General features: G+C 47.0%; 1 protein-coding gene across 4 annotated transcripts in view; it reads left to right on the top strand.

Annotated features, from left to right (window-relative positions):
* The first annotated feature begins 2057 nt into the window (after positions 1 to 2057).
* LOC135911433 (uncharacterized transporter YutK-like) overlaps positions 2058 to 24203 on the top strand; it is a 61585-nt gene continuing 39439 nt past the window's right edge. For 2 of the 4 annotated variants that reach the window (XM_065443720.2, XM_070538051.1), the window contains exons 1-5: positions 2058 to 2220; positions 4668 to 5047; positions 14077 to 14224; positions 15393 to 15659; positions 19181 to 19342. In XM_065443720.2, the coding sequence (XP_065299792.1) occupies positions 2089 to 2220; positions 4668 to 5047; positions 14077 to 14224; positions 15393 to 15659; positions 19181 to 19342 (1089 nt within the window). In that variant the 5' untranslated portion in view covers positions 2058 to 2088. The remainder of the gene's footprint in view (positions 2221 to 4667; positions 5048 to 14076; positions 14225 to 15392; positions 15660 to 19180; positions 19343 to 24203) is intronic. The other 2 variants (XM_065443721.2, XM_065443722.2) reach the window with 2 other exon arrangements.

The following is a 24203-nucleotide window of genomic DNA, read 5'->3' as shown; positions in this document are numbered from 1 at the left end:
CTAATATTGTCTAGTCCAGCATTTGTTAGTTTTTGATTTCTCATAATACTAAGTAGTGCATGAGGGAGGAGGGGGGAAGAGATAAGAAGAAGGCAGGGAGGTTAACCAGAATCACGTCCGGTTGGCTACCCTACACCGGGGGAATGGGAAAGGGGGAAAACAAAGATAACAGGGAGAGAGAGGAGGGAAGGAAATTGCAGTGAGTTCGATGACGTGTGTGGCCTTACAGAAATTGCATTAGGAGTCACAAATGGTCGCACAAGCCCGTCGTCCTTAAGAAGCACAAAAGTGTCTTCACCACTTTATGGGCCGACGGGCGATTGGGGCGGTGTTCCAGCAGCACCTGCACAGAAAGCGGCCGATTGTACAGTTTTTGAAAAGCTTTGGCAAGTTCTTCTCTCTCAGGGGTGTATCGTGGACAGTGGCACAGCAGGTGGTCGATGTTTTCTTCCGTGTCACAGACCTCGCATGCTCCACTGTCAGTCACTCCAATTAATGTAGAGTATGCCTTTGTGAAGGCAACTCCTAACCAAAGGCGACAGAGAAGCGTAGCTTCACGCCGAGGAAGTCCGAGTGGAGGCCGGAGTTGCAGGGAGGGGTTTAGTCGATGCAGTCGTTTAAGTCGTAAGTTTGGCGAGTTCCACTCGGTCAGTGTGAGACTGCGTGCCAGGTGCCGAAGCTGCCTAGCGGCGTCTGTCCTCGAAAGCGGAATTGGAACGCTCTCTTCATGATGTGCTGTACGAGCAGAGTTATCGGCGGAATCATTGCCACTGATTCCACAATGGCCAGGTACCCACTGAAAAACGACCTCGTGACCTTTTTGTTGGACATGATGGTAAAGTTTCGCGATTTCGTATGTCAGTTGGTCATGGCGTCCGTGTCGGAGAACTGACTGCGTGCACTGTAATGCCGGTTTTGAATCACAGAACACAGCCCATTTTCTAGCTCTTTCAGATTCGATGAATTCTAGTGCTCGACGCAGGGCCGTTAGTTCTGCCGCCGTTGAGGTCGTGACATGCGATGTCTTGAAGCGCAGTGTCATTCCTCGCGTTGGTACCACCACGGCACATGCACCACGGCATGCACCACGGCACATGCACTCCTCATGCACGGCACTGCATGAGGAATGGAACACATTAGGCCAAAGATGCTTAGGGAGGCCAAACTAAAGTTGAATATCCCGGAGGACACTACATGTTTATATCGAACAATTGCGCGAATTCATTGCTGCAGTAACTGCACAAAAGTGGATGCATGCATTTATTTGACGTATTTTGCTAATCTTTTTTGCACGTGTACCGTGCGGCAAGTCCACCCAAATAAAAAGAGAAAAATGCAGCAGATTAAACTAGTTGGAATCTATATAGAGAGAAGTTTTGTTTGAGTGCATTGAGACTCGCAACACGAGTACACGCATGCACGCACGCACACATGCACCCACACAAAACTCGCGTGCGCTAGCGCGGGCGCACACAAATTAAACGGATACTTTTGTTAAGCGGAGTTTGATAATAGCGAGTACGACGGACGCCTTCAATGCATTATGGTTCTAGAGGCAGCATGCGCTAACGTACGTACCGCAATTCGAATCCATTCTATCCGCAAGGAGCGTTTACTACCTCCCTACAGTGCAGCCACGTATGCGCAAAGGCAAGCTTTCTGGTTCTTTCTTTTTGTTCCCCAACACGGCTGCCGCCGACACTGTTGCTGATGCGGGGAGGCCAGCGTCATTTGCAGGTAGTGCAAGGAGCCCAGAGGCGAGGGCGGAGCGCGAACTCCGTTGTGATTGCTTCGCCTATTCGGCAAAAAAAAAATAGCCAGGCCGCCGTCACGGTCCTGATACCCGACATTTTTCGTTAAGAAAAGCTTCGCTTTCTTCTGATGCCAACGCTGCGTTACGTCTGCATAATTTCTTCCTCCTTTCTTTCATTCATTCTCTCATGCGCCTTCTCGGTGCAGCGCAGCAAACCAGAAGTACGTCTGGTTAACCTCGCTGCCTTTTCTTGTTTTCTGTTGCTTTCAGCTACATCGTGGCGAATATACGGTAGTGGGTAAGTGTCATCGCCCAGAACAAGAACAAGAACGGCGATGCAGGACCGTAAGGAACAACCGGCGGCTGTAACCTCTAAGGACGATCCCAAACCACAAAAGAGGGACGATCACGGTTTGACGACGTCTCCGAGACTTCGGGCAAACAAAGTTCATGGCGAGCAGGCGACGGTGAGTTCTGTCCTGTCGTCTTTCCCACATAGGACTGCCTCACCAGCCATTTAGGTTGGGGGAGGGGGGACAGAAAAATTGGGACGCCATGCACGGTAAGAGTCGCTGCGGACCGTCGACATACGTTGCAGCCTCGGCCGAGTACGATCTCGTAAGATGAGCCGTCAGAGAACAGGACGTAATGCGGGATGAAGTTCGGGCTCTTGGTGATGCTTTCCTCCTTAGTGAAACACATGCAGCTGTTGTCCCAAGTTATAGAAGGTTAGATTACTGTGGTGGCCCTCCAACTTGCGCGCACGCGGCTTTGCGCAACCGTGGTAACGCAGCACATGCAAGGAGCATGTGTATAAACACGGGGGTTATTTTCCCTGCATCTGTCAAATGGCGCGTCTCAGTCAGCTCCTCGGTCGTGGCACATCCTAGACATGACATGGTGTCAGCAGTGGGATAGTGTTCGTTGTCCGCGTCTCTTTGGGGCGTTAGTTCTGGCGCTTAATCTCCTTGCGCATGATTTACGGTGATTTGTACGACAGACACTCTCCTCCTCAGTACCCGCCCGTCTTTCCGCCGTAATGGCAACTCCACCACCGGGGAACTTCAAATTCGACCGAACGTTGGAGGAGCCTGAATGTGCTCAGGAGTTCGATGATTACCGATACGCCACAGGCCTCAACGAAAGAACAGAATAAGTCCCAGTCCGGACGCTGCTTTATGCCATGGGCAGACAAGCCAGGAATATCTTTCAAACGTTGGGTCTCTCGAAAGAAGAATACAAAATATCTATGATACTGTCTGCAATAAGTTCTCTGTTCACTTCGTGGCCACAAAGAACGTGGTGTACGAAAGCGCCTGTTTCCACTGCAGGCAATAGGAGCCCGGTGAGACGGTCGTCCTAACCCTTCTACTTGCCCTGGCAGACTGCTGCAATCGTGCTGCGTTCCGCACATTTAAAAATTAATTTATGGGGTTTTACATGCCAAAACCGCTTTCTGATTATGAGGCACGTCCTAGCGGAGGACTCTGGAAATTTCCACCACCTGGGGTTCTTTAACGAGCACCTAAATCTAAGTACATAGGTGTTTTCACATTTCGCCCCATCGAAATGCGGCTGCCGTGGCCGAGATTCGATCCCGCGACCTCGTTCTCAGCAGCCTAACACCAAAGCCATTGAGCAACCACGTCGGGTCAGTTTCGCACATGGTTTATGCGGAGCAAATTCGTCGTGAGACTTACAGATGCCGCGCTGTCGGAGTCGCTCCAAATGGATTAGAGTCAACCTAGAAACAGCGCTGGCGAAGGCTCGACTGAAGGGGATTGTTCAGTAACGGAGGAATCAACGTTTCACCCCCGATGACGTAAGAGGAAGTCGGGGCTGCAGCTCAACGGACTACACCTAGGGCTTCGACCTATAGCGACAACAACGTTCGCCAACCTCTTAGACACGTGGCGCAAGGAAATCAACGACTTGCAGCAGTGGCACTTTTGTGGCCGTTCGTACCAACCTAGGTGTCCAAGTGGCCTGCTCTGGCAGTGCGGTGTAATAGTTCTAACCGAAAGGACATTTCGCTGCGGTTTGCGGGAACAGCCCCCAAAACCATGAGGCAAAAATTTCTGCACTAAATTCAGAGCAAGAAAGTTGTTCTGTTGGCATGTTCAGTGATTAAAAGGCAGTATTTGTGCAAATGACGATAAACAGCGTATCAGTGATGGCTAAGATTGATTCCGGAGCTCAAATAAGTATCTCTTCCTATGCCCTATTTCTCTGAAGTTCCTTCGCAGTTACAGCCGTCACGCTCATTGTCGATGAGGGCAGGCAGGCATCACTTCCGCTTGAAGGGGACTTTTGAGGTGAACAAGGTCTGGAAGCAGCAAGCCACATGGCAGACACTACGTTGTAGGTTCGATCCACACAGGGCTTAGATATGACAACATATGTGAGCAGAAAGTGCGCAATGTCACAATGCCTTGGGAGCGGTGCGTTTTCGTAAAAAGTCTACTGCAAGAAGTTCAGTATTCATTTCCACCGCCAATAACCAAAGATTCTGCAGAAAAGGTTTTTAGTTAGATTTTCGGAAGAGCACTTCACGAGTATAGAATGTTTCGGCAGAAACATTGTAGTCCTTCTGTTCCATTGAGAACTGCGATAATGTTTCAGTAACCTGCTTGACGGCTACCTGCCCATATTGGCTGGTCCATCGCAATGACACGTGTGACCACAACAATGACCTAAAACAGCTAGCGGGACTCGAGATGTAAAAAAAAAAAAAACTGATTTATCGCGCAGCCTGGAACATACCCACGAAATTGAAGTTTCAGCCTGTGGCTAATCTCGCCACCTACACTGCGATCACTTAAACTTAAAGCGCCGCCAATTAACCGACTATTTGTCGCGGAGCCCCCTGTGCTCCCCCCATCTTTCGTGACCGACTGCGCAAATTCTTCTCCAGCAGCCGCATACCGCGGCGGCACAGGGCCTTGTCGACGCGTCCCGTCCCAGCGGAGGTACGACGACGCGCGGGAGCGATGCGGTAGTCGTCGAGGAACGGTTCCCGACCACGGCGTCGGCCCTGTTCGCGCCGCTGCTCGAGGGGGCCCAGAGCCGGGTGTACACGACCGCGGTGTGCGCCGTGCTCTACCACGCGTACCTGCTGTTCGCCCTCGTCCGCCACTGGAACGCCGACGGGGGTCCCGACTTTTGCCGCCTCGTGTGGATCCTGGCGCTCGTCACGTTCGTCGTGCACGCCTTCTTGGCGGGGCGCGCTCTGGCGCGACGCTTCGCGCCCACGATGTGGGCCACCACAGCGGACGCGCTGCGCTACGACAAAAGGTAGGCGGCGCCACGGGGCGCCTGTCCTAACGGACTGCCTACCATTGTGACCCTGCTCGAAGCCAATAAACAACGAAGGCCAATGAAAGCATTGGTGTGTAGGCTGCCGGTGTAGTTGCGGGCCGTCTACGTTTGTCGCGAGCGTCTATGTCCATTGCCGGCTGGCCAGCGGTGCAGCCTGCCGTCCTCCTGACGCTGGCAGCTTGTTGTTTCCTTATAAGCACGCACCCGGCCGGTCACCATCTTCGTAAGCCGACATCGGGGGCGGACACTATTGGCTCCTCCACAGGGGATACCGAGTGTTTCATTGAAACGAAGCATGAATTATGGATGATCAGTGATGGTTGGCACTGTGAAAATGAAAATTTTCTCGAACCTATTCTTTATTAAGAATACAAAGCTTATCGTAAATTTAACCTCCTTAGTTTTACAAGGTTGCTAATAGAAATCGAGCTCCTACGTTGCCCTCGCTCTTCTCCCTTATTAGAACATTCCGCATGACATCACCTCTCGCATGCAACTGATTTATTTATTTATTTATTTATTGAACATACCTTACAGGCCCCTTTACAGGGCATTGAGTAAGGGGGGTAAAAAAGAAAGTACAAAGTAACTTGTCGGTGTACAACGTTGGCTCAAATTTGCAGGTTAACATAAAGGAGAGGAATCGATGATAATGTGGTATGGCGGCAAGTACAAGGTCGGGCGGGAAAAAGGATAACACGAAGAGAGAAAAAAAAATATTGGCTGGCATTATACATATGAAAAAACTGGATACAAGAACTAAAAAGTATACCGATAACAATGACAACAGTAACAAGAAAAGAAACTACAAACAAAGATATACTGACAAATATGCGGAATCTAGGCGCATGAGCAGTTGGCAAAGTTTAAAATACGCACAATGGTAGGGCATGATAAAAACGCAGGAACTAATGGCGTGCACAGTAAAAACACTTATCAATATAAGGAATGCAGTCGGGCACAAAGTGGGATACTGAAGAAAAAAAAAAACACGTGCAGTGGTACAAAAAAATGACGGATGTCTTTGGTCTTAAAGCTGTCAAAATAACAAATAAATAAATACATGGGTAGTATACAGAACATGGCACCGGAAGTAAAATAAAACTGGAAATACTAGTGGCAAGTTTTTATTGCGAAAAGAAAGAGTGCAGGAGTTGACGGAAATGATCGTGGTCTGGTTCGGATGCAATGTTGTCTGGAAGATCATTCCACAAACGTATGGCGCGTGGAAGAGCAGATGCGTTGAAGGTGTGAGTTGACCCATATAATCGCGTGAAACTTAAGTGATTATGCAACCGACGTGATGTGATGGAAGGAGCATCAAGGTGAAATGGGAATGGTCTGTTGCTACATGCGTATTTGTGAAAAAGGCATAAAAGGGCAATGTCGCGACGAGCACTAAGGGGTTCAAGTGAAAGATTGAGCTTAATTTGCGTTATGCTGTTATGGTTGTCATAATTGCGTGAAATGAAACGGGCAGCCCTATTCTGAACTGCTTCAAGCATGTTAATTAAATAATTTTGGTAGGGGGACCAGATAGATGCGGCGTATTCAAGCTGTGGGCGAACGAAGGTCTGATAAGCTAGATGACGAACGTGAGTGGGACAGTTATGTAAATTTCGACGTAAATATCCTAAAGTTTTTGAAGCTTTTGCGCTTATGGTGGTAATATGGTGAGACCAGGACAGGTTGCGTGTGAAATGAATACCAAGGTACTTATAAGATGATGCCTGCGACAGTTGGTAGTTGTTAATGGTGTAGTAGTAGTTGGAAATGTTTTGCTTGCGTGTGAAGGAGATTATTTTGCATTTTTCTGTATTCAGCGACATAAGCCATTTTTTACACCAGTTGTTAATGCGGTAAAGGTCGTTTTGCAGCGTTAAGTGGTCATCGGCACAGGTTATTGGACGATATATGATGCAATCGTCAGCGAAGATTCGCATGCAGGAAGAAATGTTTTCTGGCAAGTCGTTAATGTAGATTAAAAACAATAGGGGGCCGAGAACGCACCCCTGTGGTACGCCCGAAGTTACGTGAGAAAGGGAGGATTGGAAATTGTTAATAACCGTGAACTGCTGGCGGAGTGAAAGGAAGTTACGGAGCCAAGATAAGGTTAGCGAGTCTAATCGAAGGGCAGATAATTTAGAAATCAGACGGCAATGGGCGACCCGGTCAAAGGCTTTCGAGAAATCAAGAAAAATACAGTCAGTCTGGAGGTTATTGTTCATGTTGAAGTGTAGTTCTGTACTTAATTCTAGAAGCTGGGTTTCGCAAGAGAAACCTTTCCTGAATCCGTGTTGGTTGTTAAAAAAGAAATTGTTAGATTCTAAGTGTCGGTAAACATGAGAAGCGATTATGTGTTCGAGAAGTTTGCAGCAGATGCAAGTTAAAGAAATTGGACGGTAGCTTTCGGGAGTATGTTTATCACCGGCTTTGAACACAGGCACTATTTTACCAATTTTCCAATCGGAGGGAAGTTGACCTGTCGCTAAAGATTGCCTGAAAAGGTGGTATAAAATGTTAGCAGAAACGGAGACAGTGTTCTTAAGAATTTTAGAGTTAATATTGTCAATTCCGGCTGAAGTGGATAATTTAAGGTTTTTAATTAGAAGTACTATGCCCTCTGCAGTTATTTCGATCGGTTCCATATATGGGAAATCAAAATCGGGTACGTATGGAACGTCAAAGTGGTCTTCCCGGGTGAAAACAGATGAAAAGAATGTGTTAAATGCCGAGGTGCAATGACTGTCCGAAAGTGGAACATGATTGTCGTCTAGCAAAGATATCTGTTGCGGATCGTGTTCGGGGGATACAAGTTTCCAAAACTTCTTTGAGTTAGATTTCAGAAGGGAAGGTAAATCACTAGAAAAATATTTATGCTTAGCAGATTCTACTGCGGAACAGTAAGTTATCATAAAATACTTGGTATGCCTTCCACGCGGAAGGCGTGCTATGTCGTTTAGCTGTGCGGTATAAACGTTTCTTTTTGTTTCTAAGATTCCGGAGGGATTTTGTAAACCAGGGGTTTGATTTATCATTTTTGACTGTTATTAGCGGGACGTACTGATTTGCTAGCGCACACAATTTGTCTCGGTAAAGTACCCAGTTGTCTTCGATGGGACGACTGTCGAAGGATGGTAGGAATGTGTCAGTGTAGAAGGTTTCGAGTTCGGCGTTGATTTTGATATAGTTGGCTTTACTGTAATCGCTAATTTTTTTGCTGTCGGTGCCGGAGAATGGTGGCGGAATGATAAGGGAAACTTGAAGGAGCTTGTGATCACTAAAACCATCTATGTGTACTAGGGCACCTACTCTTTCAGGAGCCGTCGTAAGGATTAGGTCGAGGATATTTGAACCGCGTGTGGGTTGTTTCACTATTTGAAATAAGTTAAAATCTAAGGTTAGGTAGATAAATTCTGTGGACATGCGGCAGGGGGAAGACAATCGGTTCCAGTCTATTGTAGGAAAATTAAAGTCACCAAAAATGTAAATGGCGTCGGTGCGACATATCTGGACAGCCTCAGTGATGCTACTGCGCAGTTCGTTCACAAATGAATGGCTACAGTCAGGAGGTCGGTAACAATTGCCGATGAGCAGAGTGGAAAACTTGGTTTTGCAGGCTACCCAGATAATTTCTATGTTAGAGTGTGCATTGATTACGTATGACTGTAGAGTATTTTTTATTGCGAGAAGAACACCTCCGCCTCGCCTATTTTTACGGTCATTTCGGTATATATTAAAATTGTTACGATCAGGCAGAATTTCGCTATCGGTGATGTCAGGGTATAGCCACGTTTCGGTAAGGGCAAGTATGTCGCAGTCACTGTCGTCAAGGAAAGAACAGACCAAATCGCGTTTCGGTAGTAGGCTGCGGATATTACAAGATGATATCGATAATGAGCAAGTGGCTTGATATGACTCAGCTTTATTCAGATCTTGCATGCACGTGTTAAACTTTAGCTATCTGCTAGCTAGAACAACTGAGTCAGTGTTGATATCATATATGTAGGTGTTTTTGTTTATATGCAGACGGTCGACTGATACTTTGAAAGGCTTGTTTTGGGCTTTGGCAAAGCCCACTAATTTTCGCCTTGCTTGTCGTGTCGCTGGTGAAAAATCTTCGCTGATGGAAAAGGTCGTTCCTTTTAATTTTCGTGCCGAAGACAAAATCTGCTGCTTGTCTTTGAAGAAGGTTAGTTTTGCGATAATTGGTCTGTTCTTTCCTTCGGTGAACTTGCCGAGCCTGTGAACACGCTCAAATTGTGAACTAGTAGTCGTTATTTCTAATCGTTGAGAGCAAAAGCTTATTATTTTTTCCTCGGCCTTGGCCCATTCTTCATCCACATTATCCTCAATTCCAAAAAAGAGAAGATTTGATCGTCGTTGCCTGTTTTCGGCATCATCGCAACGAGACGTAATTTCTGCCAACTGATGTGAAACCTTGCGCAGGCCGTCGTCAGTAGAACCTTCGGTGTTTCGCTGCAATGCAATCGTTGCCTCGAGGGCAGCGACTTTAGCGTTAAGTAACTTGATCTGATTTTTAGCCGTTTCTTGCTCGTCACTTACTTTTTTCAGATGAGCTAACATTGTGGTATGATCAGCTACTAGTTTGTCGATGCTTTTTAGGGCCGAAGCAAAGGCATCAGCTTCCGCTTTACTCATGGGGCCCGGGTTCGATTCAACATCGCCCGACAGCATAAGCAATATGTTTAGGACGTCAGAACACAGGTTGTACGGAACACACAACAATCGCCTCAATTCATCGTAAAACTCTGGTGGGCACGACACCGCAATAAGACAGGAATTACTGCACTTGGTACAGGAGGCACCCCTCATATAACTAACCTGTAACAGCAGTGGACGTAAGTCACCCATCCCAGATGCGGCGCCGTACCCAAAGCAGGCGGATGATGGCTGGCGATTATATGTACAGCAGCTGAAGCCACGTGTCGATGTCGAAGTTCCATGTTGCCAGATTGAAGCGCCGATTTCATCCAAGTTTGGTCTCAGAACGGTTGCAGTAGGCCAGGGAAGAGGCAGGCGATCAGGGTTGGTCAGCTCGCAGGATCCGGGGACCCAGGAGCAAACGGCCCAGGTGACCGCAGCCTGTAACAGCAGTGGACGTAAGTCACCCATCCCAGATGCGGCGCCGTACCCAAAGCAGGCGGATGATGGCTGGCGATTATATGTACAGCAGCTGAAGCCACGTGTCGATGTCGAAGTTCCATGTTGCCAGATTGAAGCGCCGATTTCATCCAAGTTTGGTCTCAGAACGGTTGCAGTAGGCCAGGGAAGAGGCAGGCGATCAGGGTTGGTCAGCTCGCAGGATCCGGGGACCCAGGAGCAAACGGCCCAGGTGACCGCAGCCTGTAACAGCAGTGGACGTAAGTCACCCATCCCAGATGCGGCGCCGTACCCAAAGCAGGCGGATGATGGCTGGCGATTATATGTACAGCAGCTGAAGCCACGTGTCGATGTCGAAGTTCCATGTTGCCAGATTGAAGCGCCGATTTCATCCAAGTTTGGTCTCAGAACGGTTGCAGTAGGCCAGGGAAGAGGCAGGCGATCAGGGTTGGTCAGCTCGCAGGATCCGGGGACCCAGGAGCAAACGGCCCAGGTGACCGCAGCCTGTAACAGCAGTGGACGTAAGTCACCCATCCCAGATGCGGCGCCGTACCGCATCTGATAGCTTGATAGCCGTACCGCATCTGATGATAGCTTTCTTTCTTTCTTTCTTTCTTTCTTTCTTTCTTTCTTTCTTTCTTTCTTTCTTTCTTTCTTTCTTTCTTTCTTTCTTTCTTTCTTTCTTTCTTTCTTTCTTTCTTTCTTTCTTTCTTTCTTTGCAGCCAATTATTGCTTTCTGAATTAAAGGTTGACGACCGGAGACATCCTCTAGCTGTCCGGCCGGTTCTTGCTGTGTGTATATACAGCGTGTCTCGCGAAATCCGTGTTCAATTCCTCAAGGATAACGAAGATGTGGCAGCTAAGTGATTACCTCAGGGTTTTTTTTTTCACTACAGAGACAAGTGTGTCAATGTAGCATTCGACAATATTTCATGAAAATAATGTACTATAATTATTTTTTGAGCCAACCAAGTCGGACGATTGATGCTAACGCAAGACTTGAAGCCTGATGAGACCATAAATGGTGACTCTGGTAATCCCTGAAACATAATATTTCTCGAAATTTACTGAGACTCTTTCAGGCGACGATTTCTTGGAGTAAGTGTGACCAGTCATTGGCTGGCGTCTTTGTCTGTCCTTGTGTACGGGGAATCAACAAGTTAGCTTAGTAATTGCCACAAGTATGACTGAAAATTTCTCCAAAATAGAATTAACGTGGGACAATAATTACGAATATGGCGACGCCAATAAGCATAACCTTCCGTTTCTATGGTTCATGTAAGGTGGGACAAGCTACTTTGCTAGCCCACATAAATAATGGTATATACTTTGATGGTCAGTAAAAAGCCCCTAATTTAGCATCTTTCTATTGCAGCGGCTTAGGGAGAAGCATCCTTTCCAGTGGTTTCACCCATTGTCAGTGAGCGTTCGCTTCACGCCTTGATGTGTTGTGTGAGAGGCAAGAAGAAAGCGCCATTTGTGCCGAAATCTCGCACTTGAACTACTTCCCGCCCAAAGCAAAGTTGTGATGATCGTAGTGATCGCTGTAGGAGCGCACATACAGCTATCTGTCACTATACGTGCAGAGTCTAAAATTATGACGGATAGATAGCTTAACGAACTACCTTGGGTAGCAATTTATGCGGAACTTGACGCGAAGCTATTCTTTTCTGTTTTCTTTCATAGTATCTTTTGAAATTAATCTCGCAATATTACAAAAGCTCTTATTTTCAACAGAAAACTCGAAAGGTCAGCTGGTAAACAATCATTGGGCTACTAAACTGTGCTATGAAAAACAAGTACGCAATGAAGTATTTGCATACTTTGTCTCGCTTCAGCAATTTCACCCATTGAGAATTGAGCTTGTTTGGTCTGCGATGAGGCTAGGTATGTTTTTTGACAGCCATATGTTATGGACTCATCACGTCGACTTCCTTGGAGGAAAACTTGCGCAAGTCGCTGGGGCGCTCTTCAGTTTGAGACCGCTGCCACGCAAGGTCAAACTTATTTTGTACAACGCTCTCTTCCTGAGTCACGTACACTACTGCTGGCTCGTGTGGAGTACGATGGTTGATACAAATATTAACCGGTTATTCTTGCTTCAAAAAAATGTAATACGTAGCATCTGTAATGCTCCAGTAGACGCTCACACTGCACCTCTGTTCAAACAGTTGAAATTGCTCACACTGCATTCTCTGTTAGAGTTCACGCTGTTACTAGCCTATCGTAAAGAAGCAAAACAAAGCCAGTCATACATAACGTCGTTAACGTAATTAATTTTAAACAGAACAGAATAGAGTACACGGTCACCTGAACACTGGTATGTGCCGCATCCTCGCACTCACTATGCTCTTCAAATGTTACACCATCGCTTGCCACGCCTGTTAAACACGATTAAACGTAATAACATAGATGTCACTTGTTGTCCTATACCGCGTTTCTATGAGTATTTCAGTGATTTTTGAACACGACTTAATTTGTTGTTTGTGACTGTTTCTGAGGTGGACTGTCGTTAGACATCTCCGTTTGATATTAGACTTTGTCAACGGCTGAATCATGTCTTATTTCTTTGCTTACAATGTTTACTTGGTTAATGGTTCTATCACTGCTTTTGTTGCTCTAGTGTACATTGTGAATTGCTCAGCTTTTCTTATGGCTTGTAATTTTTTTTTACATTGCATTTCTGTTTGCTGGCATAATGTCTAAGCCAACTTGTCATCTTTTTTGCTTGTATTTTTTTGTCGGTCCTGAATCAGTGCCTGTGCCTTCTGCTGCTGCCCTCAGACCGGGTTTAAGGCCCGTCAAGTTGCTGCGAGCAACTTTTTCCTTAAATCCCCCATAAATTGTATGGAAATAATGGCAAATAAAATAAGTTTCGTATTGCACTTAGCCGATATATATAATTCTCCAGATCTGGTAATGTACGCTGTCGACACAAATCTTTTCGTCGCGCTCATTACCCGCCCTCCAAAGTATGGTTGACACTTATTTACTGAAGCTTCCTCATTGGTTACACGCAAATAAGCTTTGTTTAAGTATAAATAAAACAAAATATATTCTTTCCAAGCCGATCAACACCGTGGAATGTTACTTTATACCGATTCATTATGGTAATATTAAAATAAGTCAGGGTTCTTCACAAAAAATTGTCGGCGTGTGGTTTAATGAAAATCTTTCTTGGTCTGTATATATCTCAAAACTTGCTTCTGAACTAAGCAGAATGCTTGGTCTGCTTTTTAGGATTTCTGCGAGGCCGGTGTTTAAATCACTGCACCACAGCAGTTCCTTTGCAGGGACGAAAGAGTAGGAGCATTTCATACGCCAGGATGATCTTGTACTGACAATATTAGGCACGCCAGGTTGCCAGAGCTTCGCTAAAGAATTGAGCCTGGCTTTAGAAACACGAAAGCACTTGGTGCGACAATAAAGAATGCTGATTTCTTCCTGTATGAAGCCACGCACTTTGGGCAACAAATAATAAGCGCCGGGCAGTTCTGAGAAAATGTCAGTGGTTGAGTATAGTTTCTACGCACTGCAATGTAGTTTAGATTTGTTGTATGTACTACGTGTAAAAGTAGTTATAAGAGGAAACGAGTCTTCTCATGTACTGGCTTCCAAAACCAGCTGCCAATCAATTGTTACGTTTGACATATTGTTACGAAGAGGAAGCCGGATGGAGAAATGTATTTACAACTATTTACATGGGGGAAAGATAGGTCAGTGAAGGCGGCAGCGCACAAGAAAAACAGTGTTACGAACGTAACGTTTCGGGAATTCGGTCCGTCGTTGGTTCACAAAAGCGAAGAGTCTTGTGCGACTTTCTTATTGCCTGCAACAGTTGCGGATCGGGTGGTGATTCCGAGTCATTTCCTCGCGCGCAGGATGCCCGCCGTACGGGTGTGCGTTCTAGTGGTCGGCCTGTGCTTGCTAGTGTACGACGCGCGTGATCACCTGTCCCGGCTGGCGTCCTTGTGTGGCATCGCGGTGCTGCTCGCCATCAACTACCTCCTCTCGCGCAACAGGTCGAATGTGAGTCCCACACGCTCAAAGCTTCATGCGTGCAAGCACGCTCTATGGCCTCTCCATGCTCAGAAAAAATAGCTCGATACTGCGCGTGCAAAGAATAAAAGAAGGAACTACAGTTGTTTGTTTTGCACAGTAACAATTAAAGGGAACTTGCTTCACGCTAGTTCAAAAGACCTCCGGGTTATACCCACGTGACGAGCGGGGGCATGCGTATCCGCAGAGCAAGTTCGCCTTATTGCAGGAGCACACCTGCGAGACCAATACACTTGGCCTATTTCTTTGCGCGAGTCGTCCTAAAACTACACGTGGGCTGGATTTTGGGAATGTGCAGTCATCATAAATGTGAAAGGAACAGCGTTTTTTTTAAAGCACTACAATAACTCGTGGTCCATGGTTCAAATCTAGGCATTTGGTCGCATAACAATACGTTTCTTTGTTGAACTTTTGGTTTGATTGAACACTTTTATGGAGGGCATGTGTGTTTAGCCCCTAAGGGCGTTTGAAAAAAATTAGTTGTTCCGTTCTATATTGGAGACGACTGTACCTTGAAAAATGTGACTATAGGGATAATTTTATCAGCACTTTGGAGGCGCGCTCAGCGCCAACATTAGATTGGCTACAGTGCCAAATAAAGGTTCAGATAATTTGGTGCTGAAAGGTCTTCTTGCCATTGACACCTTCTTGATTCGAAACAGAACGTAAGGCGTACCATCTTGTGTCCTTTACATTAGTAAAGTTCCCGCTGACAGGACCCCACACGGGACAGAGGGCAGTGGCATCCTTTTGTTTTCCATTTTGCCCTGAGGTTCTCATGGGGTCCATACGCACTAAATCAGCCGCAAACATTCAACACCAGAAACTTACACGCGAAAAGATTTTTAGTCAAAGCGGCTTTTTTTCTGCGACTTCTATGCTGCCGACTTTGCTGCTTCATGCACTTGTCCGCATAAGCTTCCCCAAAGCATGTGCCCTATGTCGACCTTTCCCGTTAGAAGATTCATCAGAGAAAATGAAAGCACGAGAATGTTTCCGCAACGAGAATTTGTCTTTCGTAATAATTGAGAAAACATCCGCGATATCGCAAAATGAGCCCGAATTCGTAAACGTTAAAATAGTGTGCCTTTATTTGTTTACGGGCGCACACGTTTACCAGTTCGGCTTGCGCGTGCAGGTTCAGTGGATGGTGGTGGCACGTGCCCTAACCCTTCAGTACGCCGCGGGTGCGCTGATGCTGCGCTGGCAGGCGGGACGCACCGTGGTCGTGTGCTTGTCCCAGCACATCGCGCACTTCTTCGACCACGCGCAAGAAGGGAGTCGTTTCCTCTTCGGGCACCTGGCCGACGGCTCCAGCATTTCCTTCCCTAGTGGAGCCCGCGTGACAATGCTGCCGGAAGGGCGAAACAGCTCCATGACCTTTTTGCCCATACTGGCCTTCAGCGTGAGCCCGCCGAACGTTTAGTGTTATTTTACTGCGATAGCGTTTTTATGGCTTGTTAGCGCCATTGGCGTCATGTATTGCATGGTATTGACTGCGCGCACGCGCAGTCAATTCCATGTTGCTGCTGCTGCTGCTGCCGCCGCCACCGCACTTGGCACCGGAGGAAGGGCACACTCCAGGCGGGTCTCCAATTACCACTGTTTTACGCTAGCTGAATTCAAGTTACGCTTGCACATTTTTTAAATTTCATCACCCCACCAATTTTCTGCCGTCCTCGACTGCGCTTGCCTTCTCTAAACACCCATTCTGTAACTCTAATGGTTCACTGGTTATCTACCTTACGCATTACACGGCTTGCACAACTCCATTTTTTACTATTAATGTCAAACAGAATATCGGCTGTCCCCGTTCACTCTCTAGTCCACACCACTCTTTTCCTGTCTCTTAAAGTTACGCCTAACATTTTTCGTCCCATCAAACTCGCGCGGCCCTTTATTTGTTCTGGAGACCCTTCGTTAAACTCTAAATTTCTACCCTATATGTTAGCACTGGTAGAATGCAATAATTGTACACTTTTCCTTTCAATGACAGTGGTGAACTCCCTGTCAGGATTCGGTAATGACTCTCCTATGTACTTCAATCATTTTTATTCTTCGGTGAATTTCCTTTCCATGATCGAGGCCCCCTGTGATTAATTGACTTTGATAACTGTACACCTGTACAGACTCTATAGGCTGACTGGCGATTATGGATTCTAGTTCCTTTGCGAGGCCTTTGCGAGACCCCACTGTCATACTTTATCGATGAAGGTCCTCAATCATTTGTTGCAATTCGTCTCTAGTGTTGCGGAACAGGCTACGTCATTTGCAAACCTAAGGCTGCTGAGATATTCGCCGTTGATCCTTATTCCTAAGCCTTCCCGGTATAATAGCTTGAATATTTCTTCCAAGTATGCAGGTAATAACATTTGAGAAATTGTGCCTCCTTCCTTGACCCCTATCTTGATATGCAAATTTCTACTTTTCTTTTGGAGAACCAAGGTATTCTCTGTAGATATTTCGCAAGGTATTCTCGTTTGACTCTTGCACTCCTTGATTACGCAGTACCTCCATGCCTGTTAGTATCTCTACTGAATAAAATGCCTTTCAATGATAGTGCTACGGCACAATATGTGCGATCACGAAAGGCCAGCAGTGTGAAGACGACGACGACGGTTAGAAGCTTGCGCGGGCTGTCGCCTCTTGGCCAAGCGCAGCGTATTTTCCTTGTAAATATATTTGTACATAGCTTTTCGTCTGCGTCTTCCTACGTAACAATATTATATACTTCTTTTACATAATTGGAGGCAAAGAAATGTTTGTTATTTGATTGGATATTCGAAGGCAGGATATTTCTAATATTCGTTTTGGATTCCATTAGTATAATCCGCAATCTCATAAGCAGTCTTTACTAATGGGCAGTGCGCTTTAAAAAATGGTTGCGTTGGTTGCGTTGGTTGGTCGTTGGTCGTGGTTGCGTTGGTTGTACCCATTATCTGCCTGCTCTCCCTCCTCCTCTTAGCCATTCTATATACCTCCCCTCTGGACTGTTGCTCCTTAGTAGAAGGGTAAGCGCTGCAGTTTCTGCAATGCTTTTACGGGGAGTCACGGATAACTACAGCCGTCGCGAGGGTATTGTGGTGACGCCCAGGGAGCTGCGGAGGTATTGTGCCCATTCGGCGTGGTGCAAATCGCCAAACGTCCAAACGAGTTTCTCACGTTGCCTGTCCTCTCTGCCCCACTCCTAACGTACACGTTCTGAACCGCAAGAAGAAGAAGCAGCAGCAGTGCTGCTGTTAGGTTATGGGACGCAAGCGGCTTGAGTGAGCAAGGACTAAGGGCGACAGTACTGCGCATGGGCTGACCCAGACATAGGTGTCTGCGCTTGCGCAGTACTGTGGCCCCAAGTTCTCGCGTACGCAAGCTGCTTCCGTCCCCTAATCTAAATCTATCTAATAAAGCTTATCGGTGGTGCGGCATTTACTTTCCTTTTTTTTCGAGGAGCTAGCTAGCACTTGAGTGACACATTCACTTTCACTCAAGTCACAAGGTGGGGTCCACGTCGAAGACGAATGTGGTGAGAGACAGCGCATGGCTGCCACCTAATAGAGGACACCCACGGGTGCTTCAGGTGCTGTGGTTAGAATGTGCTAGAAATTTCACTCAACTATGACAATATCTGTCATTTCTCTGCACGCAGGCAGACGACCAGTTGCGTTTTCTAGTAGAACATGCATTTGAATTGTTCGTTTCCGGCACTTCTAAATCCTGAGTATAACGATGGTAAGAATGCGACCTGCAAATGATGGCATTTGACTAACTAATAATTCTGCTTCTATGGGCCCGCGTGTACGTTAGCCACACCATGCAATAGGGATGGTTTTGATGTGGGACGGAAGTACTACGACTTCTTGAACAGGCTGCTAAGTTATATACCGGGTGTTTCAGCGAACACTTACAAAATTTTTTAAAGGTCACCTATGACAGATAGCACGAATCTTGTTCATGAGCTGGTCTACTCGAAGAGGTGGGCATTACTTGAACGAAACATTTAAATGCACAATCGGCTAATTAACAAAAAGTATCTAATAATGTTTAAGCTAATAACTTATGGCGCATATTGCAATTTACAAATTATAGCCGTGGAATTCCCAAGGCGGATCCACTTGGAACGAATTCTCAGGATGGCACCAGTTTCGAGATGTTAGTTCCCGAACTTTGCGGAGAAACGTGGTAGTGTTCCAGTTACTTTTTTAACAAAACGTCGTTTTGTGCATTGAAGCACAAAAGGAACTGGAACACCAATGCATTTCTCCGCAAAGTTCGGGAATTAGGATCTGGAAACTGGTGTCATCCTGAGAATTTGTTCTAAGTGAGTCCGCCTTGCGAACTCCGCCGCTGAAATTTGTGAATTGCGCTATGGACCATAAGGCAATCAGTTAAAAACTTAATTAGTGCTTTTTTATGAATTAGTCGGTTATGTGTTTCAATTTCTTGTGCAAGCAGTGTCCGCCGCTTCGAGTAGTAGACCCCCTTTTGAACTAGAATTTGCTCTCTGCCACAGGCAACCTTTAAGGTAAACACGGGGAAGGCGGGAAATGGAAATCTAAGATGATGAGCAAAACTAGAACAAGGTAGAAGCGGGAGCCAACGTTTCGACAAGCGGAGTTTTTTTTTTTTTTCAAGGCGACATACGCTTTCCTCGACAAAGTACACATAAAATATTATGGGGTTTTACGTGCCAAAACCACTTTCTGATTATGAGGCACGCCGTAGTAGAGGACTCCGGAAATTTCGACCACCTGGGGTTCTTTAACGTGCACCTAAATCTAAATACACGGGTGTTTTCGCATTTCGCCTCCATCGAAATGTGGCCGCCGTGGCCCCTCGGCAAAGTATATATAGGTGGGTAAGGCAACTGTAAAGAATTTTTGAAGGTGTTCACTGGAACACTCTCTTTCCATATCCCCAATCTGTGTGCAGGCTATGCCGGTGATCTTCTACGTCGGCTTCTGCGTGAACATGCTCTACTACTGGGGCATCATGCAATCCGTCGTCGCTAGTCTCGGAGGCTTCCTCAACCATGTAGTTGGCTCCACCGCCTACGAGTCCACGTGCGCTGCCGGCAACATGCTGTTCGGATTGGTACGGGAGCACTGTCTGTAATAACTGTAGCGTAAAAGAAAAAAAACAATTATTTGCAGCAGAAAAAAATCGACGCTAACGTAAGCAGAGACTGACACAAGAAAAGCGCTCAATAACAATGCAACACACTAAATGAACTCACAAAAAATAAATACAAAAAGATATGCTCATCTAAGGTAATGTTGGAGTCTATGTGAAGTTAACCTTTAATAAAGCAGTTACATAGATGCTGTATCCTACACAACTAACAACGATGCCTCCGGTAGTGCCTACGTTCATCCTGTATATTCAACCTGTAGTTGCGTGCAGTGGTTACGCTGATACACCGCGACAGTCACAACTGCTGCATCCCTTGTGTCATACTGTCGTATGCAATACATTTAACGCTCTAGTGGTACGCACAAGCACCGGCTAGTGCTCGGCATGTATTAAAGGATATAGTCCGGGACACCACTGACCTGTCCTGTCTACTCTTTCCGGAGGCCTGTTGAGACCTGCGGGTTCGCACTGTCGCTGCAACACTTTTCTGGCCCCTGTGTAGCAGGGGCACATGACCCATTCTAGATTAGCCAAGAAGGAGCAACACCCAGTGGGACAAGCCGAATGCCTAGAGCAGTGGGAATTTAGCAAATCAATGAAGCAGTCGAATATAATGCGCCCTTCCATTAAGAGGTCGGTGGGCTTTAGAGTGGCTCATGAGCCGGCATTATGAATGAGCATGTTTTATGTCGGAATTCGTTTATTCACTTAAGTAGAACGGAGGTCTGCTTACTTTCGCTAGTATGGTGGTACATACGCGCATTTACTGGTACTTGCATTCCGCGCATCTATATGCTACGTATGTGTCTGCACAAATATATCCGGCGAGCTAGAAACCGACGATCCACTCCGAGCAGCGGGAATTGGCAAAGGAAACGGCACTTTAAGGGTTCCCTGAAACGGTTCGAACAAAGTTTGTATAGATGCGAAGGGTACACCTACAGTAAAGCATCAGCACCACTATTTATGCGAAGCTTTTCATATTAGCAGAGCTAAGGATGATTAGAAGTTACCCTCCTCTCTAGCGATGTTTTTATGCGAAGCATATTACGAGAGCTCAACCCAGCTCCTCAGGCGCGGCGGTGTCGCCATGAAACCACGTGACACCATGACGTCACGACAGAGGAGAAGTGGCTTTGGCTCAACTCTTGCAAGACGGGCTGGGTGGGAATCGAACCAGGGTCTCCGGAGTGTGGGACGGAGACGCTACCACTGAGCCACGAGTACGATGCTTCAAAGCGGTACAAAAGCGCCTCTAGTGAATGCGGTGTTGCCTTAGAAACGAGCTGTTTCTAAGGCGTGCGTCTCTTGCTCAGGCGCACATTTCGTTGCCTCGCCGAACGCTGCTTTGCGAGACGCTCACCGCGTCCAATGCGGGGCGCGTAGTCGCTGCGCCGTAGCCCATTGTCTTACACCCCTTGGCGGGTCGACGGGAACGCTGTCGCGTTCCACTCTTGAAGGCGAAGCAGTAATGCATGAGTTGTTTCTTCGTCTAGCCGAACCAAATATAGCCAAGCAACAGCAGTTCACCAGGCTAAACAGTGGTTCAACAACTAAAATAAAGGCTAGTATGCTTCGCATCCTGGGCTTAACCTTACCTAAGCCACAGCCATTTTTTTCTCCTTAACTCGTTCGTCCAGTGACCGGGGCTAATCTCCACCTTCATTGGCTCTGCGTCATGGTGTTACGTCGTGTCGTCAACTTGCAATTGTCTTTGGACCCAGCGCGCGAAGGCTCCCCAACCTCTCTGCTATCCGACTGGCCGTCGATGCGAGAACTATCCAATCAGCGTGCGCTGCGAGCGTTCTGCCGAGCGTGTCCGGTATTCGGCTAACTTCAGGCGAGCTGGACATTCTGACGGATTGGCGTTAGCGCAAATTAGAGCCCCCCCATACTACTACGACTGTGATGAAGGGGCATTAGCGAAGGCGTGAGTACGTGGCCTGAGCGGCTTTCAATGTGCAGCCAGCTGGTGGCGCAGAGGTTAACCAGCCAAACAAAGAGTTGCTGTTGCTGCAACCAAGTGTAAAGCCTTTTAAACACTTAAAAAGACAACGTGTTCACGATTACACTCCTGCTGAAAATTTACGCCCGCAGCAATGTAGAATACATTTGGTTACTGCTATATATAGCAGTGTTTTTTCTGGTTGAGCTCGGCGCTACCAGGTTCTGCACCGTGAAGGCACTTCTCGCTGGTGCCTCCAATCAAGCGGCCGAACGCCTAGTCAGCTTGAGGTAGCGTTTAACCGAATAACAGACACGCGTAAAACTCTCCGCTACAGTGTGGTCGTAATCCTTTGGTGTAAAGAGAAGGCTGCAAACGCGTAGATGCTGGCGCCGATCGGATAGCAACAGGCCGATGCGCTGCATCCACTCCGCTCGCATGCTGCCGTGCAGAGGGACACAATGTCGCACCTTGACATGTCCCCGATCACTGTATTTGCAGCCCTATCATGTAACAAGGGCTATCCATAGTGCTCGCGAAATGAAAGCTCGACACCAATAGTGACCGCGTAGCTCGCGTTTACACGGAGAACGTTGTAACACAAGCAGACGACACTTGCTCTGCGACGGAAGCGCTTGAGTGCGGTGATCAATTGTCTTTGTGTATTCCCTTTCTGTTAATTTTTATTGCGAGTGGACAATGCAGGCGCATTTCTGCATACGCCGTCAGCTTCGCCATGATGTTTTGTAGGAAGTCCAAGGGTGATAACATCATCGCCGAGCGCCGTATGCTGCATGTTCGAGTTAAAGAGTGCGAAGGTGAGCCGACTGTTGTGGTTCAATCTCCCGTGCGTAAGGACGGAAAGCGGAGAGGAAGCGCGCCGTCTTCCGCCGCACACAAAGCAATTGGGGGGGGGGGGAGGGGGTTTTACTCTGGTGGCGGCTGCGTATGGCGCGGCCGCGCGGGCCCTGCCTTGAAAGCGATTTGCGGCGAGGACACAGTGCCCGCAGTGCTTATAGCTTTGTATGCACTGTGTTCTCGCCGATTTGTTCGCGTTGAAGCGAGAGGCAGCACGACGGTCAATTCACTTGCTGCTGCTGCCGCAGTACCCCACTCCAGCGTTTTGACAGCGAGTGCGCGCGGTCATCGAGTACGTGTTCATTATTGATTGTGCGCACGGGACAGCAGGCGTGTTAATTTAGTTGGTAAGCGAATGTTTACAAGATTATACGACCGATAGAACTATTATCCTTACTTCGTATAGCTGTCTACTAATTTGCTGTCGCCGCCGATGTTTCGCCTTTCTGGCCAAACTGCGACTTTTTTATAAAAACAAGTTAACCAACATTCCAAATAGTACGAACCACATTTGTTCATTATAAAATTGAAAAAAAATTATTGATGACGCCACCTGTATAGTAACTGGGACAGCTTACCCAACTGTCGTCACTTGGGGTTAACTGCGTCAATTATGAGGGACTGGCTGAAAACTCGGGGAGCGGCACCGCTGCGGTAGGTAGCGATGCGCATTATTAAAAACATAATAAATTATATGCTTGCCACTTGATGATCACGAAATGTGTCACTTAATGATGAGAAGGACTTACCCTGAAGACTCAGTATGCAATACGTTTTTGCATCTTAATGCACATCGTTTGAACTCTGGGCTCACAAAAACTACCAACTCAGAGCTGGACGCACAGCCCCCAACCCCAACGGGCAACGCGAGGAATTTCGCCGTGTAACCCGCACCTTGGTTCATGTGCACCGCTTCCAATTCCTTAGGACAAGGGAAGTCAAGCAAATCAGCGACGTGTCTTGTACGTTCGTTCAAAATAGACAAAATCGTTTCAGGGACCTTTTAAAACACCTGGCAAGTATTTTGTGCTATCGTGAAAACAATATCTACTTCGCGTTTTTCATTCGGAGGTGTTCGGATTACTATGAGCATTATTTAGCCTGATTGAACTTACCATTAGTTATTTCACACACAACCGCTGCAACTTATTTGTATTCGCGCTGCAGTGTTGCAAAGTAACAAGGGGTCGAGACCCCAGACGAGCCTAAGCTATTGCTTTTAGTACCGGCTTCCCTTTTCGCGGAGGTAAAATAAGTTGTCTTAAAAAAAAATACACAAACCAATGAATGTGCTAACAAATTCATCTCGCTCTCCAAAAATTATGTATAAGGGACAGGTTCATGTTTATAAATCATTACTATATGCGTGTCATGCGTGTTTTTAATATATACGTCTGTAAAACACGGTGTAAAACACCTCCAGAATCTCACATTCCTTGGTATCCCTAATATTCTTGCTCTTAAAGGCAACAATCTAGGTGTGGCCTTATCTAATATATTGATACATGCATGTTGCGTGTTTCTTGTGGACGATAAACGCGGGCGCTCCGACGAAGACAACGAACGCTCTGCGGCTCTCGAGCTGTCGGCTGCACTGGCCAGCGCTGCATTATCCTTTGGAAATATACTTTGTAAATAGTCTTCAGTTCTTAATCTTTTGAATCCTTTGTTCGCGTAACATTTTGGTGGAGCGTGCCGTTCCCCGTCCTCGCCACGGAGCTCCGCAGCGGCCGCACCATCCTGCTTTCCGCTATGGCTCCCAGCGATGACACCTTGTCTGCTTGCACTCCTGTGACCCCGCCAACAACGTACATTACGGTTACCAATCCCCGCGATCCTGGAATATTCTCCGGCCAAGATAATACCGACGTTGAGGACTGGCTCAGCCTGTATGAGCGTGTTAGCCAAAACCACCACTGGGACCCTACCATTAGGCTAGCGAATGTCCTATTCTACTTGGTCGGAACTCCTCGTGTCTGATTCCGGACACACGAGGTTGAGGTCGCTAGTTGGGATGCT

The sequence above is a fragment of the Dermacentor albipictus genome, chromosome 4, assembly GCF_038994185.2.
Source record: "Dermacentor albipictus isolate Rhodes 1998 colony chromosome 4, USDA_Dalb.pri_finalv2, whole genome shotgun sequence".
NCBI lineage: Eukaryota > Metazoa > Arthropoda > Arachnida > Ixodida > Ixodidae > Dermacentor > Dermacentor albipictus.
Note: the sequence above shows the minus strand (reverse complement) of the source record. Positions and strands in the feature narration are given on the sequence as shown.